Below are 19,345 nucleotides of genomic sequence, written 5' to 3'. Positions count from 1 at the left end.
ATGGTTAAATGTTATTACCCTGTTTACGCCGGTCTGTATGACAAATCCAATGCCAAACCAAAGCCCTGAATACCGCCTTGGTTGAGTATTAATGAATACCAACTTGGTTAAGTATTAATCCCATTGGGTTATAAACTTGTCACATTGTGGAAGCAACCTCCAGCATTAGAAAATATTATTTAACCCTTGAATCGTTTAAGGTCACCATTTAAGCTTACTGTCACACCATGTCTTCTACAATGAGGTGTCTGAAGTAATTGAATCCAAAGTTTTTCATGAAAAATGAATCCTCTGTTCAATTAAGCTTTTGCAGTTGAAGTTATGAAGACTCAAAAATGGTTTTGATACTCATTTGTTGATTCAGTTGTAATGTCTCAATGTCCATCAAACACAGCTTGGATTCTTCTTGATAAACCCATTCGTTTGAATACTACAGTGCTTATCAGTCTCTAATCAGTGTAATTATCTAATCAGCTATTTCTACAGCCCATCCAGCCCATGATCTCATTTTATACTCCTGTCCTGATGTTGTAACTATGGGCCAACACCCTTACCGTAACTACATCTCAACCCCACATACACACACACACACACACACACACACACACACACACACACACACACACACACACCCACACACACACACACACACACACACACTTCCCCCCTGTCCCAGCCTACTGCTGGGAGGTTACCTGGTCAGGTGTGTGTGTGTATTCTCATCATGTGTGTGTGTGTGTGTGTGTGTGTCTCCACACAGTTAAGTTGCAGTACAAAACCCCTGACCCTCTCCGTTCACTCGTCAGTAGCAGAAAGGTAGCATACGGCACACTCCAACCCCCAGCTCTGCATGCTCACCTTCAGGGAAGAGAGCACACACACAGGGGAGTGTATAGTTACTGAGAGCCTTCACAGGGGGCTATTGGAATGGGATCCACCATGCTAGGAGGCACCTTCAGCGGGTTGTTGGTGCTGACGGCAGCTCTGCTGGGTCTGCTGCAGACAGGGACCTACGCCAGGTGGGTCTCTCTCTCTATCTCTCTCTCTCTCTCTAACTGTCTCTGTGCCTCTCGGCCGGAGTCATTCTGACCTCTGAGTCTCCTACCGTATGGGTCTCACTCCATCTCTCTCTCACTAAGCCTGTCTGTCTGTGTCCTGTTGATATTGTTTGTACACCTGTTGTCTGTTACTTGTTCCTATTTTCACTTGTTTGCGTATTTTAACCTGCTATGACTTTCACACTTTTATTATGTTTTATTATGTTTCTTATTTATTATGTTCTCTATATGTAAAGCACTTTGTGACCCCTGGTCTGGGATAGGTGCTATACAAATCCATTTTACTTACTTACTTACTTACTTACTTACTTACACTCTTATTCAGCATTTAAACTGTAACTTCCACAATGATTGTTTTAAAGGTTTTTTTTAGTAGGCTAAAACTAACTTTATTTAACTTTTTTTTACCCATGAGAAAACACAGATTGGCATTTTGATGTATTGTATTGTTTTTTTTTCACTTCCCCATTAAAATGAGTCAAGTACCGGTATATAAATAAATATATATAAATATATATATATGAAGAGTAATACGCTGAACTTTGACGTATAGTGTGTTGTCTAATGATAGATCATCGCGTGGATATGGAGGGGTGATCTGGATTGGATTACATTCATTCTTCGGAAAACTAATTCATCATTATACATGCACTACAGTACATCACCCTGTCCAAATAACCCCTGATTTCATTTGTAACCCGTTTGTTTTGGTTGTTGTTTTCTCAGCGTCGGGGACGACAATTCATCAGTTACTCTTCCGACCAGGAGGACAGATGCAGGTAGGCCGACAGTTCATCACACTCTCAAGGATAACGGATGCTAAGCAACTGTTTTGCCGTGGCTATTGTTTTTCAAACAAGACAATAATAGTGAGAGGAGAATGGGGATTTGTCAGCGGAGCTCGCCAGACTATTCATCAGGCTGATTTATAGAGGACGCCGTGGTTCCCTTCTCATCATTAATTCTGGTGTCATCCACACCACCAATTTCCTGCCACAGCGACGGAGCCCAAAAAACGTGCCTTTATGTTATAAAGGCAACACATTTGAGAGGTTTCATTGATTATGCTTTGATAGAGTAGGTATGAGAGGAGCCTCCCTTACTGAAATGGCTCTGTCTCTGTCTGTCTGGCTGTCTTGTCTGTCTTGTCTGTCTTGTCTTGTCTGTCTGTCTGTCTGTCTTGTCTGTCTGTCTGTCTGCCTGTGTCTCTCTGTCTCGGTCTCGGTCTCTGTCTCTGTGAGTGTGTGTGTGTGTGTGTGTGTGTGTGTGTGTGTGTGTGTGTGTGTGTGTGTGTGTTGCGTCTCTAGGGATAGTTTCCGTACCCGCCAATGTCTTTCATATTCATATCAGTCTTTTTGTTTGGCTTCAAGAAGAGAGTTTATCTTTGGATTTGGTTTGTAGAGAAAGGAGTTCTTTTAAAATTCCCATTTTATTCCATTCCATTTGTTCATTGCTTTGATGGTGACTTACAGCGATGGTAATCAGAAACACTAGGTGATCACAGAAACCTGCTGCTTTTTAATGTCCCACGGGTGTCTACAGAATTGGGGGAAAGAGTTTTTAGTTGTTGTGTTCCTCGAACAAGGAATGACCTCCAAGTTCCTTCATAAATAGTCACTCTGGTGCCGTTGGGTCATTTAAAATGTTTGGTGAGGGATCTGTTTAGGGATATGTGGTGTAGAGTTGTGTATTCTAATTGATGTGTTCATATCAACTGTTGTATTGTATAGTTCTTGTATTTGCTTGTGCTCTGTAACAGGGCCCTGCTGAACAGACCCTGGTCTGATCTCAGTCAGGGTTTTCCTCTGAATAAAATAAAGCTTCAATTATTATGTATTTTTCTAATTCTTCTGTTCTTTTCCAGAATATGTTACAAAGTGTGACTTCAACGATGACACTTCAATGTGTGACTGGACTGGAAATGGTATGTAAAACTACAATACAGACTAATAATGTAACCCTAAATATAATACTAAACCATAGAGTGGGGTTCAAGTCCAATCCAATCCAATCATTTTAGGAGGTAAATTGAACTTTACTAACTGCCATTGAAAAACTCTCACAGAAAAATATGACGTCAAATCATGAATTCGAATTTGAATCTGCTTCCCCATCCGACACCTTTGACCTCAAGCGCCATGAAGACGTGTCATTTCACCGTCCTCTCCCTGAACCGAGTTCAGTCGAGAACAGTCAGGTTAGGTACATTAGTCCACAGTTCACCAGAGTTATAGGCAGAGAAGAGATACACAGAGTTATCATACGGGCTGGTTCTCTCTCTCTCTCTCTCTCTCTCTCTCTCTCTCTCTCTCTCTCTCTCTCTCTCTCTCTCTCTCTGTCTCTGTCTCTGTCTCTGTCTCTGTCTCTGTCTCTGTCTCTGTCTCTGTCTCTCTCTCTCTCTCTCTCTGTCTCTGTCTCTGTCTCTGTCTCTGTCTCTGTCTCTGTCTCTGTCTCTGTGTCTCTCTCTCTCTCTCTCTCTGTCTCTGTCTCTGTCTCTGTCTCTCTCTCTCTCTCTCTCTCTCTCTCTCTCTCTCTCTCTCTCTCTCTCTCTCTCTCTCTCTCTCTCTCTCTCTCTCTCTCTCTCTCTCTCTCTCTCTCTCTCTCTCTCTCTCTCTCTCTCTCTCTCTCTCTCTCTCTCTCTCTCTCTCTCTCTCTCTCTCTCTCTCTCTCTCTCTCTCTCTGTGTGTGCCAGGCAGCGTATCCCTTCTAGATCAGATGCAGCAGGCAGTGTAATAATATTTTATAGCCTGGCGTTCCCCTGGGGATAATCACACAATCACACTGAAGTACCTCCTCTTCACAATATTCCCTGCTCACAAACACACCAGCCATTTAGTATCTGATTATGTCCCTGAACAGATTTGGTAGTTAAAGTATGGGGGGAAGTAGAAAACGGGTAATGCGTTGTTTGATCGTGTAATGTAAACAAAGCAGTGTAAGTGCCATTTTCGTAGAAATACATCTTTTTATCGGTCACAGAGTTAATTACCCGTTACAAATGACTTGGTAACATCTGGTTGTGTTCATGTCGTCTGGCTAGAGAGTGGATAAGGGGGAGTGGGTTGCATTTTTGGTATCCGCTGAGTTTGAGTTATGTAGACGCGGTTTCTACCGCGGCACTTCGAGTTGGAGAAGTAGCGATAATATTATTTTTGGATCTCTCTCTCTATGTAGAATAAATAAAGATATTCCATTCTACTGTGTTCGTCCTCCTGCCCGCAGATGTGGACCACCTGAGCTCCTCAGCGGGCGTGTTCAGCGTGGAGAGCGGGGTCCTCCTCGGCCTCTCTGGAGAAGCCTGTCTCGAGTTCTGGTACCAGGCCCCGGCGGGAGCCAACGGGTCGGAGCTCAGAACCCTGCTGAGGGACGGCACCGGGCGGAGGGAGGTGTGGACCTCGCCGGCTGAGGAGGGAGAGGCCTGGAGACAAGTTTTTGTCCCACTGACTGCCACCGACGGAACATCTGCACAGGTACAGCGCTTAGAGTGAACTTAGAACTTCTACCACATGTACAAAAGAAGAGATTTGGTGAGGCTGCATTCTCATTTTATGCACCCAGATTGTGGAATGCACTGCCAGTTTACATTAGGGATGCAACCTCAGCAATTATGTTCAAGTCAAGACTAAAAACCCATCTTTTTAATATTGCCTTTAAATGACTAAATAATTAAATTAAGATGATAAAAACCCATCCTTTTAATATTGCATTTAAGTTACAAAATAATTAAATTAAGATTCTATAATGATTAAAGCACTTTGAGCTGCAACGTTTGCAGGAAAAGCGCTATACAAATAAAGTTATTATTATCATTATTAGAGGCTTGTCACAGTAGTAGGCCATCTGGGATTGGTGCATCCATCTGTGGATGTTTAAGTTATTGATATAATAACCCCAGGCATTTCAAGCCTGCAAACTGCGACACTTTAAATAAATGTGGAATAATACTATTGTGCAATATGACAACCCTAGTCGTCTGTCTGTACAGTATAGTACAGTGGATAGTGTACATAGCCTTTATTTATGTAAACCAGCTCCTTACCTTCTTGTGATTTTTTTTTTCTAAAAGTTTTTTTTTTCCCTTTCCTAACACCAGGGGAGCCACCCCTCCTAAATTTCGTTGTTTGGTTCCTGTACTGTAGCAATGACAATAAAGTCCATTCATTCATTCATTCATTCATTCATTCATTCATTCACCTGTTTACCGAAAGAAAGTGGTGGGGAGAACACTTTGTTGTTGTTTGAATCCCAGATTTCCCCTTTAAACCAGTCTGTCTCCAGAAGTGAGAAAAGGTGTTAAGGCTTCCTGTGAAGTACGACGCACGCTATAAAGTACGACACGTAACATAACAAAATCCTTCGACTCGCTGATGAAAAAAACGGAAAAAAAACGTTTCTTCAAAGAAATGAAATGTGAACGGTGATGATGAGTGTCCCTCTTTTTTTTTTTTTAGGTTGTATTCGAGGCCGTCCGGGCCCAGCCCGAGGAGGGGCAGGTTACCTTCGACAGGATCGGAGTCAGAAGGGGACAGTGTGGTGAGTTCCTCAATGCCTCACTGTCTGTCTGTCCTCCACAATGTCCCCGAATAACACTCACCGCCAGACCCGTCCTCCTGCCCCGATGTCAGATCGAAGAAAAATGTTTCTGAAACGTAATACATCCAGGGCCCCAATTGTGTCACCATTTTTCATCTGTTTTCTTTTTTCTTTTTTCTTCCCTGGTTCCTTCTTCTACAGGTGCACAGTGCTCTCCTGACACAGACTTCTGGACGGATGCTTCCACCCGCTGCCTGTGCTCTGGAGGTCAGCTCTCCTGCTCCTCCTCCTCCTCCTGCCCTGAAGGCCGTGCCTGTGGCCCGCAGAGAACCATCACCGCCGCCGGCGGTGCCGCCGCCCCAGGGACCTGTACCGTCCACAGCGACCCCCACTACAGCACCTTCGACGAGATGGTCTACTACTTTGCCGGCCCCTGCACCTACGTCCTGGCCCGGGTGTGTTCGGCCGACGAGGCCCTCACTCAGTTCACGGTGGAGGTGGAGAACGAGCAGTTGGCGAACGCGTCCGTGTCGACGGTCCAGCAGGTCAACTTCCAAGTGGGGAACCTCCGAGTGTCTCTGCTGAAGAGGCAGAACGAGAGAGTCATGGTGAGTGGGAGATACCGTTGAGTTAATGATGTGAAATGACGCGATGTGTTCTCTGCATTACATGTCGGTGTTTTAACACCAGAACAGCCATGTGTGAGTAGAGAAACATTTTCTATCTTTGCACTCGATCACATTTCAGGACCCTCCTTTCATGACGTTTCCTAGATATGTGGGTTCTACCACCCAGTATCCTTACATTTTCAAAATCACGTCAGGATAAGCTAATGTAAAGCTATTTTGCAGTTTTTCTGTGTAGGAAGCAGGCTAATTTACAAGCTGCCAACTAGTGGTTGTTGTGTGTAAATAGCAGCTTGAGCATTGTAAAGAGGGGGCATTTGACCCCCGAGGCGGCTCTTTTAGTAGGTAAAAAAGGCACAGCTGTTCTAGTGCTAATTCAGCCGCAATATCGTCACTACATTGGTTCTAAACCATGATGATAATCATGGGGCAGAAAAATTGCCATATCTAAAGTGTCTTCCTGGTTACTGGTAATTACTGGTAATCTGAAAACAACATTCATAACGCAAAGTCCAGAGGTTGAGTCACCCACTAGACTATCATAGCTTATCAGTTTTATTGGTAATGATAACTTAATACTGTTAAGTTATATTGGCCATTGGTTTGTTGTTCTTGGTGTAACCATAACCCCCGATAGAATCGGTGTAACATACGATAAGGTATTCAGACAGAACCAGACGGCCTTTGAGTCTCTCCAGCGCACCAAACCCAGTCCTGTTCTCCAGGTCAACGGCATTTGGAGGAAACTCCCCCTCAGCCTCAAGAGAGGCACCGTCAGCGTCAACGTCCACGGCAACTCCGTCTCCGTCGTCCTGGAGACGACCTTCGGCCTGTTCGTCTCCTACGACACCGCTGGCAACGTCCACCTCACCGTCCCCGCCTCCTACTCCGGCAAAGTGTGCGGCATGTGCGGCAACTTCAACCGCAAGAGAGAGGACGACTACCGCACGCCAGACGGGTCGGACGCCGCCGACGTCCACGCGCTGGGCCGCAGCTGGCAGAGCCGGAAGGAGGGGGACACCTGCGACACCCCCCTGGGACCCCCCCAGGTGTGTCTTCCGGAGGACAAGGCCGAGTACCGCAGCGAGGCCCAGTGCGGGGCCCTGGTCTCTGGGAACGGGCCCTTCGCCGGGTGCCTCTCCATCCTGGGGGCCGAGAGCTACTTCCGTAGCTGCGTGGCCGGGATGTGCGCCTCCGGCGGTGACCCCGGGGTGCTCTGTGACGCCCTGCAGTCGTACACTGATATTTGCCTCAAGGCAGGAGTCATCATCCCCGCATGGAGGAACTCCTCCATCTGTCGTATGTAGTTTTTTTTACTATTTATTATTTCCTCTTTTGGTTGTTTGCTCTTTTTAACAGTTCCTTTTTTACTCACTGGGCAGGGTGGGGAGGGGGTAAGGAAACGAGGATGATGGTGGTGGTGGTGGTGATGATGAGGATGATGATGATGATGATGATGACGATGATATTGACCCCTATCTGACACACCTCTCTCTACTCCCTCCTCTTCCTCCCCCCACAGCCATGGACTGTGGGGAGAACAGCCACTACAACGCGTGTGCGGAGGGCTGTTCTGATGTCTGCTCCAGTATGGACGTGATGGGGGTGTGTGGGAGCTGTGAGGAGAGGTGCGAGTGCGACGCCGGCTTCAAGCTCAGCGGAGGCAGGTGCGTCCCTGAAGAGGACTGCGGCTGCTGGAAGGATGGAGAGCATTACGAGGTAAGGGTCTAGACTCTAGAGCAGTGGTTTTCAACCCTCTCCTTGGGGACCACCAGCCATTCCACATATTTGATCTGTTCCACCACCAGCACACCTGATTCAACTAATCAAGTGCAAAGCAATTATGATTTGAATGGTTACATTAGAACACAAGTGTATACACACAGTAATATGCACATGTCTCCTGACACAGCTTCTTTTATACTCTGCACATTAGATACTGTACATAAACTACCTCACTGTACATAGCTCATAACTGTATATCCCTCTAAACTATACTGATGTTTACAATACTACCTCTGCACATACTGTATATTACATAGTTACCTCTCACTACCTCTTGTTCTATTTATATCATGCCCTTATATCACTTATTTGCACCTCTGGTTGGATACTAAACTGCATTTCGTTGTATTGTTCTTGTACAATAGGTTCAGCGTCTTCGAACCCCGGAAAAGCGCTATATAAAAACAATGAATTATTATTATTACTCTGCGATGACAATAAAGTTGAATCTAATCTAATCTAATAATTTGGTTTCCCATCTCCAGAGAGGAGCGTCGTTTATGGACGGGGAGTGTGAGCGCGTGTGCCAGTGTATGGGCGGGGGAGGCCTCCAGTGCTCTGACACGAGCTGCGGTCCCACCGAGGTGTGCACGGTCTCGGACCGGGTCAAGGGCTGCTTCCCCTCCCAGCACGTCACCTGCCGCGTCTACGGCGACCCCCACTACATCACCTACGACAAGAAGGCCTACACCTTCCAAGGCGGGTGCGTCTACACCCTGGCGACCACCTGCGGAGGCCACAGCGCTGTCCAGTTTAACGTGTCTTCCCGGAACGAGAACTCCATGAAGGGGACCCAGGCCAAGCTGGAGACCGCCATACTGGAGGTCCAGGGCCTGCACGTCCAGTTGAGCAGAAGCATGGACGTCTCTGTAAGAACGGGCATCATCTTCTTTCTAGAAAGTTCTCTCCTGTATTGTAATGCTAAACTAGGGCATAGGATGAAAAAGGGATTATATTAGACCTTTGTTATGTATATTTTTAGGATTAGACAAGGGTTTAAGTCAAAGAAGAAGTTTATAATTAGTATAGATGGATGATGGATGTGGCCTAATGTACTGTACCAATAATTACAGTGTAATAATTTCCCTAATACAAGTTTGGACCAGTTCAACATTATAGGCCAGTTTATTATATGATCTGGGTCAATTGTGGAGTGAAACACTTATCACCCATGGATGAGCAAAGTCACTAAAACAAGCATGGCTGGCCTACATGAGTCTGCCCTACTAAGTCCATACCACTGTCCCACATCTCTTCCGTACAACAGGTACTTTATATACTGTACTTTAGCCTATATAGCATAGGGCATGATTCGCACTGGGCATTGATTATCTATCAATAATAGTATACTCTATATGTAGAAAAATAGTTCCGCAACTGAACTTCAACTGGACAGTTCAACTGGACAGTTGCCTAGTAAACTGAACGCAAACAATAGAACACCTGTGCGGCGGAGTGATACATAATAGTTAAAAGTCCCTGTGCTGTTATACTGTATATCGGCACTCTTGGAATGCCTCTTGTCCAATCAAATTACTTGGTCGGAACTAACTGTTGTATAATACTAGTATACTTCATGAAGTCAGCTACAAATAGAGTTAATACAAGTTCTTGGATGACAGATAAATCATAAAACATGACATTCTGCTCTCCAGGTGAACGGTGCTCTGGTCCAGCTCCCCTACAGTGTCAACGGTTCCTACGGAACAGTGAGCGTGTACCTGAAGAAGCAGTACGTGGTCCTGAAGAGCTCCTTCGGCCTCAGGATGTTGTTGGACGGGGACCACCGGCTGTTCCTGCAGGTGGACGAGCGCTACAAGGGAGAGCTGTGCGGCCTCTGCGGCACCTACTCTGACGACCAGGACGACGACTTCCTCACCCCCGACGGCTCCAAGGAGACGGACGCCTTCAAGTTTGGCGACAGCTGGAGGGTGAAGGACGATGGGTACAGGTGAGGGATCGGCGTTTTAATCGTACGATACAGTGACGGATCACTGCATCCACGCCCTCAGGGCAGTTAGTCGGAGGTCAGGAGGGTAATCACTTAGAGGCTCAACATATTTACAACATGACGTTCGATGGCAGAAGCTCGTAGAGCAACTTCAATGGGTTAGATAACATTGTTAATGATAAACAGGACATTTAGAATTATAATTGTAATTCAGACGTACCTTTTAAAACTTGCATTTCCAGTATTGAAAGAGTTGACAAAAGCGTTCCATTCAATCCCACCAAACACCGCGATATCACCTTCATTAACAAACACGTCACACACACAAACCCCCACAAACCCTCGCTTCCTCTCCTCCAGCTGTGTGGCTGACCCCCCCCGCCCGCCGGCCTGTGACCCCGCCCTGGAGGACGAGGGCTTTGAGAAGTGTTCCGCGCTGCTCGGGGACCCCTTCAGCCCCTGCCACGGATCCATCCACCTCCAGACCTACCTGAACAGCTGTAAGGATGACTTCTGCACCTCTGGGGGAGACCTGGGGGTCTTCTGTAACTCCCTGGAGTCCTACGTGGCTGCGTGCCAGGTCGCAGAGGTGGACTTGCCCGACTGGTCGAAGGACACCGCCTGCGGTGAGTGTCTGGCCGTGGTTTCGTAATGATGACGATAGGGGACCGTGTTTGTTATAATGTAGAGAGAGAGTCACGAGTTAGGTGTGAAAGAGCTGCGGCTTATTCGATATTGCTTTGCTAACAATCTATTCTGCATTGTTGGGATTTCAGCTAAGCCTACTCCTCCCACACCTACACAAGACTCGAAACGTAAGAACAAGTCATTTTGACGCATGCTGTTTTGCTCATTGCTGGCATCTCTTTCCACTGAAAATAAGGGAATATAAATATTGGTACAAGGGTAGAGTTGCGTATTACATTGTTACATTGACGTTACATTCCTACTTTCTATTTACATGGACTTTCTGTTTCTCTTGATTCCCACAGTTTGTCCGTTAAACTGCAACTTCGACAACAACATGTGTGGGTGGGATCAGCTTGTACAGGACAGCTTCGATTGGACAAGACAGAGTGGCCCGACCCCCTCTGACCTCACAGGGCCAACCGAGGACCACACTTCAGGAGGTAAGACCAAGGACTCCCATGATCACATGACACATAACTACTACCTTTCTAGAATCATTTTAGAAACATTTTAGTAGCAGCACTTTCCTGTCTAACACACAAGGGTAAAAGGGTAATAACATTCTAGCAGAATGGAAACCTTTAGCGTTTATCTGCTGCCCATGTAATAGATACAAGTATGTCATTACCTCAGAACCCTCCTCTGTTATGATGATAGCAAATTGTACAGATATAGATATACAGCCAACTGTTCTAATGTGTTTTTGTCATCCCATAGGGGTGTGCCTAAGTTAAGTTAAGTTGTTAGCAGTTTAGCTTCAGTTGCTGGCAGGTTAGCTTGTGTTGCATATGAAATTGCATAGTATAAAGCTATTTAGCAGTTTTTCTGTGTAGGAGGCAGGCTAATTTACAAGGCGGACAACTAGTGGTCGTTGTGTGTCAATAGCAGCTTTCCATTGTAAAGACTATGGCTCTTATAGTAGGTAAAAAAGGCACGGCTGTTCTAGTGTTAAGGCTAGCTAGGTGAGCTGAGGGAACATGGAGCTGGAACATAGAACATAGAACATGGAACATAGCCATGATCCCCTGCCATACAAATAGAGACATTATACTGTGGTGTGTCTTTGTTGGTCAGCTGGCTCCTACATGTACATCGAGGGTGATGGCGTCTTCCACGGGGACTCTGCCCGCCTGATGAGCCAGCAGTGCCAGTACCAGGGCGAGGTCTGCCTCAGCTTCTGGTACCACATGTACGGACAGGCCACCGCCATGGCCCTCAACATCTACCAGGTGCAGGGAATCAAAGTGACCAAGCTCTGGTCCAAGGCCAACAACCAGGGATCTGTGTGGCGTCAGGAAACTCTGGACATCAAAACCTCCGGACCATTCCAGGTAGGAAGCTTACAGTACACAAGAGGGGAATGAACTCTAGGTCAGAGTAGGCTGAGGTTTCTCTTACTAGTAGTTGACTTTGTTTTTATCTTTTAATTTATTTATTTTATCTCCACTGTCTTTCTCATGTATTGTATGTATTGTTTTGTGTTGACCCGGTGGTGTATTTCTGTTTATATGTTTGTTTTTATTCTTACCAGCGCCTCTTGGCCAGGTCATCATTGTGAATGAGAATTTATTCTCAATTGATTTTATCTGGTAAAATAAAGGTAAAATAAAAAAGACTGTTTACTGAGTGGTTTTGGTTTTTATGCTACATGGTGAATCGTGTTTTTTCACTCTCCACAATAACTGTTTCAGATCATTTTGGAGGGGATCCGAGGCTCGGACCCTCGATCTGACGTGGCCTTGGACGACATCTCCGTCCACAGTGGACCATGCTCAGCAGGGGGTGAGGACTTGTCATTGAATATCAGTTTAACCAGTTTTTAGACCAAGTGTTGGTACATCAAGTTGAATTCATAATCCCCATGCAGATATTGACTACTGACTTTATTTGCATTGTGTCAGAACTGAGAATGTTAAGCTTTCGTGACTTTGCATAAATTTGCAGGTTCGTCCGGCCAACCGATCGTTATCCCATCTGTTGATGCCCCACACCCAGGTACACACACAACTCATTTCTTATGGATAGTATTGACATTGATCAAAGATGTATAATCATCACACTGATTCACACATTAAGCACATTATATACCTAGTTACTTTTGCCTAAATGTGATCTGTCAAAGTAAATCCACGTTTTATTCATGCTGAAGTTGTACAAATGTTCCCTGTACAGTCTGCCACGTCGACTGCGATTTCGAAAGGGATCTTTGCAGCTGGAATCAGCTTATGACAGATGCTTTTGATTGGACAAGACAGAGCGGCTCCACGCCCTCGCTGAAGACAGGACCATCCGCTGACCACACAAAAGGAAGTAAGTGTTCTTATGACACAAGACAACAAAACAAACAAACAACAAAATACACAAACACTTGGTAATATTGCAACTTAAGCACAATGGAAAACTATCTGAATAGAAGTCAAAAGGGTCACTCTTTAACACTCTTTCTGCCCCTGTTATCCTGATTGAAGTCACAAGCTATGGCCATATCCATGAACTGTTTTGACCTGCCCCCGTTCTGGCGAAACATCACAAAAGAACAATAAATTCTGTTGTTATGAAGGAATTCAACATGTAATCTGGTAATACTGTACCGGTATTATCTATACTTATCTATTCTACCTGTCCAGGTGGTCACTACATGTACATCGAGGGCAACCGTGCACATTACGGAGACACGGCCCGCCTCCTCAGCTCCGAGTGTTCCGACCCGGGTCCTCAGTGTCTGCAGTTCTGGTACCACATGTACGGCTCAGCCGAGACCATGGGTCTGCACGTCTACCTGGTTCAGGACAGGTACGCTGAAGGCGTTTGGTGGAAGCAGAACACCCAGGGAGACTCCTGGCAGCTGGGGCAGGTGGACTTCACCACTACTGGACCTTTCCAGGTGAGTGGTGCGATGACCCCTGACCTCTTCCCCGACTGACCTTACCTGGAGACTTGAGTGTGTGTTCCTTGGAGCATAAACACTAGAACAGCCGTGCCTTTTTTACCTACTAAAAGAGCCCCCTCTTTACAATGCTCAAGCTGCTATTTACACACAACGACCACTAGTTGGCCGCTTGTAAATTAGCCTGCCTCCTACACAGAAAAAGGGCAAAAATAGCTAGGATATTAGCTTATCCTGATGTGATTTTGAAAATGTAAGGATACTGGGTGGTAGAACGCACATATCTAGGACAAGTCATGAAAGGAGGGTCCCTCACGGCTGTTCTAGTGGTAAACAGCAACGTTAAACTCTTATAAAACATAGGTGACCATCTACGTCATTTACATTGAGTAAGAGTGCAACTATATATTTTGTTGTGGTGTGAATATCTGCCAATTAGGCCTTATTTGTCTCTTTTTATCCTGTGGATGAAGAGTGTTCTGTATGTTTTATATATTCCTGTGTTTGTTCCCTTCCAATCTCAGATCATCTTTGAGGGACGTCGAGGTTCAACCGATCTCTCTGACGTGGCTTTAGACGACGTGTCTCTTCACCAGGGAAGCTGTGCAGGTATGGTAGCAGTCCCACTCCAGTTTCACAAGTCCTTCTGAGACAAGAAACAACTGAGATATCGAGGTGGTTTGTTTCTAATAACGGGATTGTTTCGTCATAGATTTGAATAATCCATCAACAACCGCAAGACCACAACCACCAACTACAGAAAGACCACAACCACCAACCACAGAAAGACCACAACCACCAACCACAGAAAGACCACAGCCACCAACTACAGAAAGACCGCAACCACCAACCACAGAAAGACCACAACCACCAACCACAGAAAGACCACAGCCACCAACTACAGAAAGGCCGCAACCACCAACCACAGAAAGACCACAGCAACCAACTACAGAAAGACCGCAACCACCAACTACAGAAAGACCGCAACCACCAACCACAGAAAGGCCGCAACCACCAACCACAGAAAGACCACAACCACCAACTACAGAAAGACCCTCAACCTCAGCAAGGCCTCAACCACCAACTACAGAAAGACCATCAACCTCAGCAAGGCCTCAACCACCAACTACAGAAAGACCATCAACCTCAGCAAGGCCTCAACCACCAACTACAGAAAGACCATCAACCTCAGCAAGGCCTCAACCGCCAACTACAGAAAGACCATCAACCTCAGCAAGGCCTCAACCACCAACTACAGAAAGACCATCAACCTCAGCAAGGCCTCAACCGCCAACTACAGAAAGACCATCAACCTCAGCAAGGCCTCAACCACCAACTACAGAAAGACCATCAACCTCAGCAAGGCCTCAACCACCAACTACAGAAAGACCATCAACCTCAGCAAGGCCTCAACCACCAACTACAGAAAGACCATCAACCTCAGCAAGGCCTCAACCGCCAACTACAGAAAGACCATCAACCTCAGCAAGGCCTCAACCACCAACTACAGAAAGACCATCAACCTCAGCAAGGCCTCAACCACCAACTACAGAAAGACCATCAACCTCAGCAAGGCCTCAACCACCAACTACAGAAAGACCATCAACCTCAGCAAGGCCTCAACCGCCAACTACAGAAAGACCATCAACCTCAGCAAGGCCTCAACCACCAACTACAGAAAGACCATCAACCTCAGCAAGGCCTCAACCACCAACTACAGAAAGACCATCAACCTCAGCAAGACCACAACCGCCAACCACTGAAAGACCATCAACTTCAGAAAGACCACAACCACCAACCACTGAAAGACCATCGACCTCAGAAAGACCACAACCGCCAACCACACAAAGACCATCGACCTCAGAAAGACCACAACCGCCAACCACAGAAAGACCAAAACCATCAGCCACAGAAAGACCGCAACCATCAGCCACAGAAAGACCACAACCACCAACTACCGCAAGACCTCAACCGCCAACAACCGCAATGCCAAGTATGTCATTACCTTTCCTCAGAAAACAAAGACACACGTACCAACCTGTAAAAATCAGATACTGAATAAAACATGACCTTTCCCTTCCACGCCTCGTTATGCAACCATGTATTTGTCCCTCTCTCTTCAGCACCGTCTTGCCCTAAGAACAGCCATTACACCCACTGTATCTCCGCCTGCCAGCCCACCTGTAAGTACCTGTCCGGCCCCCCCACCTGCGACGCCGACGATCCCTGCGTGGAGGGGTGTGTGTGTAACGACGGCTTCCTGCTCAAACAGAGGGTCTGTGTGCCCGCCAAACAGTGCGGCTGCGTGGACAAGAGCGGCAACATCCATCAAGTGAGTTGCCCTTTCCGGGAAACGACTGAAACGATAGTTTAGCTCTTCGTAGTGTCAACAGCTTGGTGTTGTGTGCTACTATTATTAGCCATAATTCGGATAGGTAGTAGCGGCACAGGGCGGGGCGGCTGTGGCGCAGGAGGTAGAGCTGCCGTCTAATGATCGCAAGGTCGGCAGATCGGCGCTTCGAACCCCGGCTGGCCACATGTTGAAGTGTCCTTGGGCAAGACACTGAACCCCAAATTGCTCCCATGCGCCTTGCATGCTAGCTTGCCGCCATTGGTGTGTGAATGTGTGTATGAATGGCGGAATGAAAGGCCATTGTAAAGCTCTTTGGAATAAAGCGCTTTTGGAAGTCAGTCCATTTACCATTCCATTTAGTAGCATTTCCCAGTGTTATCAGACCACAATGCACCTTGAAAGGGAAGAACATACAGCTACAATGTCGTGAATCTTTTTTTAAAATGTCGGTTTCATTTCAGTTTAACGAGGTCTGGTACACGCCGCACTGCAGTCATAAGTGTGAGTGTGAGGAAGACGACGGTGTCGGGGAGATCGACTGCGATGACGAAGATGAATGTGACGGGGATTCTGTCTGCCTTCAGAACGAGGCGGGGCAGTATTACTGCAAATCAACAGGTACAGTAGGATACCCAACACCTTCCCACAAACCTACAAATGGAAAAACTCAATGTTGAATGCATACCTTCTGGTCCGATGATCCATCCGAGACTACGTTTCTCTACCAGCCTAATATATCTGCCCGATAAAGCCAATGTAGTGGATTTACGATTCAAGACATTCCCCAAACTTCCCCTTGACAGTCGTTTCGGGTCAATGCACCACGGTTCAACCTGACGGTGTCTTCAATGTCCCGTCCCCCCCCCCCCCTCCTCCTCCTCCTCTTGCCTTCCAGACTTCAGTGAGTGCTCCATCGCAGGAGACCCAGAGTACCGGACCTTTGACAACATGAAGCACGAGTTCGAGGGCAAGCACTCCTACGTGCTCGTCCAGACCAGCGGCCTGTCGAAGAACCTTCCAGAAGTCCACATCGTGGGCATCAATAAAGATGATGATGATGAAGATGACGGGAGTGATAGTCACAGCAGCAGTAGTGAAGAAAGTGACAGCCACGAGCATCACGACAGCAGGGCCAGGGGTAGTCATAGTGACAGTCATAGTCATAGTCATAGCGACAGTGACAGCGATGAAGATGACGACAGCAAGGAGCAGGACAGTCGTCAGCGACTGAGGGGGCTCAGGATCAGAGTGTACAATCAAACCGTGGAGTTCAGGAAGAACAGGAAACTTGTTGTAAGTATCCTTCAGGATTTATTCTCTGTACGTGTGTGTGTGTCTGTTTGTGTCTGTGTGTGTGTGTGTACAATATCAGACCGCGTCATGCTGTACATCAGCAGAGCAGTGCGTTCCCCCCACGCCTCTGCCCATGCAGCAGCCACTCGGCCCTGCCTGCGCTCTCCTTAACATCAACGCAACACGCTTCACCGCGGGATGTGTGTGTGTGTGTGTGTGTGTGCGTAGGAGGTGGGGGGATGGGTGGAAGGGAACGGTGGGGGGTGTGTTTGTTTGTGTGTGTGTGTGTGTGTGTGTGTGTGTGCATCTTTGAATAGGCTGTGTATGTGCGTGTGCGTGTGTGTGTGTGTGTGTGTGTGTGTGTGCGCACGTGCGTCGCACAGCGTCTGTAAAGTATCTCTTTGGACAGACGGTGTGTTTACCCTAGTGTTGCTTACATAACGGTGGATTCTCAGTATCTTTTTTTATCAGTTGCCCTTCATCATATTGTAAACAATATTCAAAGGTTGCCACACCGTTGGCGGAACAAAACATTATTTTAAAACGTTATCTAGGGTACTTTACAACGCTGGCCGTGTTAAATTACTCTGTATCATGTTCACTTCACGTTTGGCGCACATATGAAAAATCGTGGGTGTGTGTGTGTATGTGTGTGTGTGTGTGTGTGTGTGTGTGTGTGTGTCTCTGTGTCTATGTGCGTGTGTGTGTATGTGTGTGTGTGTGTGTGTTTGTGTGTGTATGTGTGTGTGTGTGTGTCTCTGTGTGTGTGAGTGTGTGTCTCTGTGTGTGTGTGTGTGTGTGTGTGTGTGAGTGTGTGTCTCTCTGTGTGTGTGTGTGTGTGTGTGTGTGTGTGTGTGTGTGTGTGTGTGTGAGCGTGTGTCACTGGCTAGGTGAGATAAGCAACATGAGACTTGGCCAGGAATGCTGAACTCGTGGCGTTTTATCTTCACACCACTTTGCAATTTCTCTTCTGCCTTAAAAAAAAAAAGCATTCATAAAGGTCTCAGTTCTAAAACCGTAGAACTGACTGTAAAAAGTTGTTTCACCGAGATCAATAACTTGTTATCTGAGGGAAGTTGAAGGTTCCTAGCACGTTATCGCTTTCACATCGGGTCAGTAACCATCTTTCCACCATAACAGTTCAGTAAGCGGTCAACGCTTAATCCATCTCTCCCCTCTGTCTCTCTCTCTCCCTCCCTCTCTCTCTCTCTCCCTCCCTCTCTCTCTCTCCCCCTCTCTCTCTCTCTCTCTCTCTCTCTCTCAGCTGAACGGTAAGACCACTCGTACCCCCGTCTCTCCTGCTGGCGGTCTGAAAATCCTGCAGCGCTCCTCTCGTATCTACCTCAAGACAGACTTTGGCCTCTCTGTGGAGTTTGACGGGCACAGCAGAGCAGGTACGGGAAAAAAAAAAACACCAGTCACTGTTACATCAGGGCCAAAGGAGAGTGTGAAATAAGAAGTATTATCTCCTCCGATAATGAGAAGAACACGAGGACGTCTAAAAAAGAGGGTTAGGGGAGCAACGGAGGTCAAAGCCGTGATAAGAAAGTATGACAGCCGTGGAGACGGAGTTTACTACCGAACCATAACCATCCTCCTTATCTGGATTTGAAAAATACATGTAAAAAAAACAAAAAAACCTTGATGGAAGGAGAAAACCTTCCCCTCTGCGTCCTCTTTGAAGGATTTCAAGACGAAGGCGCAGAGAATAGCGCTCGTAAATAGGACGGTCGTCTCCTTTACCGTGACAGCACAGCGGGAGAGACGAGGTCGTGGACTGTTGAACTCATTTTTTGTTTTTTTCCCCCACAGAGATCATCCTCCCTCACACGTACAAGAGGAGGGTAGGCGGCCTGTGCGGGAACTTTGACGGTCGGGGGAAGAACGACAAAATGAAGCCGGACGGGAGCCAGGCCAGGAGCGTGAGGGAGTTCGGAGAGAGCTGGAGGGCGGCGGAGAAGACACTGACCGTGAGGAACAGGTGTGTGTGAGGACATGAGACACTACCACTGCTGTCACTCACCTCACTGCCTTTGAAATGACACCCACCAGGGGGATACATCAGAAAAATCTGAATCAGAACATACATACATAATAATACATAATATATGTATTATTACTATTATTATTACATAGTAATAAAAGATCATGCATTTTGTTGAACTCTTC

The 19,345-nt window shown here is 46.7% G+C and overlaps 1 protein-coding gene across 1 annotated transcript in view; it reads left to right on the top strand.

Moving 5' to 3' along the window:
- Positions 1–939: 939 nt before the first annotated feature.
- Positions 940–19,345, top strand: part of LOC308172188 (uncharacterized protein) — a gene marked incomplete at its 5' end in the record, with an annotated part of 19,468 nt that continues 1,062 nt past the window's right edge. Inside the window, 23 exons of the mRNA XM_080547098.1 lie at positions 940–1,019; positions 1,785–1,837; positions 4,281–4,528; positions 5,510–5,591; positions 5,793–6,199; positions 6,943–7,516; positions 7,740–7,936; positions 8,488–8,871; positions 9,658–9,953; positions 10,314–10,579; positions 10,946–11,083; positions 11,718–11,974; positions 12,335–12,425; positions 12,816–12,953; positions 13,271–13,527; positions 14,055–14,144; positions 14,271–15,267; positions 15,419–15,523; positions 15,654–15,862; positions 16,345–16,501; positions 16,779–17,176; positions 18,441–18,570; positions 18,989–19,157. Coding sequence (XP_080403224.1) covers positions 940–1,019; positions 1,785–1,837; positions 4,281–4,528; positions 5,510–5,591; positions 5,793–6,199; positions 6,943–7,516; positions 7,740–7,936; positions 8,488–8,871; positions 9,658–9,953; positions 10,314–10,579; positions 10,946–11,083; positions 11,718–11,974; positions 12,335–12,425; positions 12,816–12,953; positions 13,271–13,527; positions 14,055–14,144; positions 14,271–15,267; positions 15,419–15,523; positions 15,654–15,862; positions 16,345–16,501; positions 16,779–17,176; positions 18,441–18,570; positions 18,989–19,157 — 5,723 coding nt within the window. The remainder of the gene's footprint in view (positions 1,020–1,784; positions 1,838–4,280; positions 4,529–5,509; positions 5,592–5,792; positions 6,200–6,942; positions 7,517–7,739; positions 7,937–8,487; positions 8,872–9,657; positions 9,954–10,313; positions 10,580–10,945; positions 11,084–11,717; positions 11,975–12,334; positions 12,426–12,815; positions 12,954–13,270; positions 13,528–14,054; positions 14,145–14,270; positions 15,268–15,418; positions 15,524–15,653; positions 15,863–16,344; positions 16,502–16,778; positions 17,177–18,440; positions 18,571–18,988; positions 19,158–19,345) is intronic.

The sequence above is a fragment of the Nansenia antarctica genome, assembly GCF_963989245.1.
Source record: "Nansenia antarctica genome assembly, chromosome: 16".
NCBI lineage: Eukaryota > Metazoa > Chordata > Actinopteri > Argentiniformes > Microstomatidae > Nansenia > Nansenia antarctica.
Note: the sequence above shows the minus strand (reverse complement) of the source record. Positions and strands in the feature narration are given on the sequence as shown.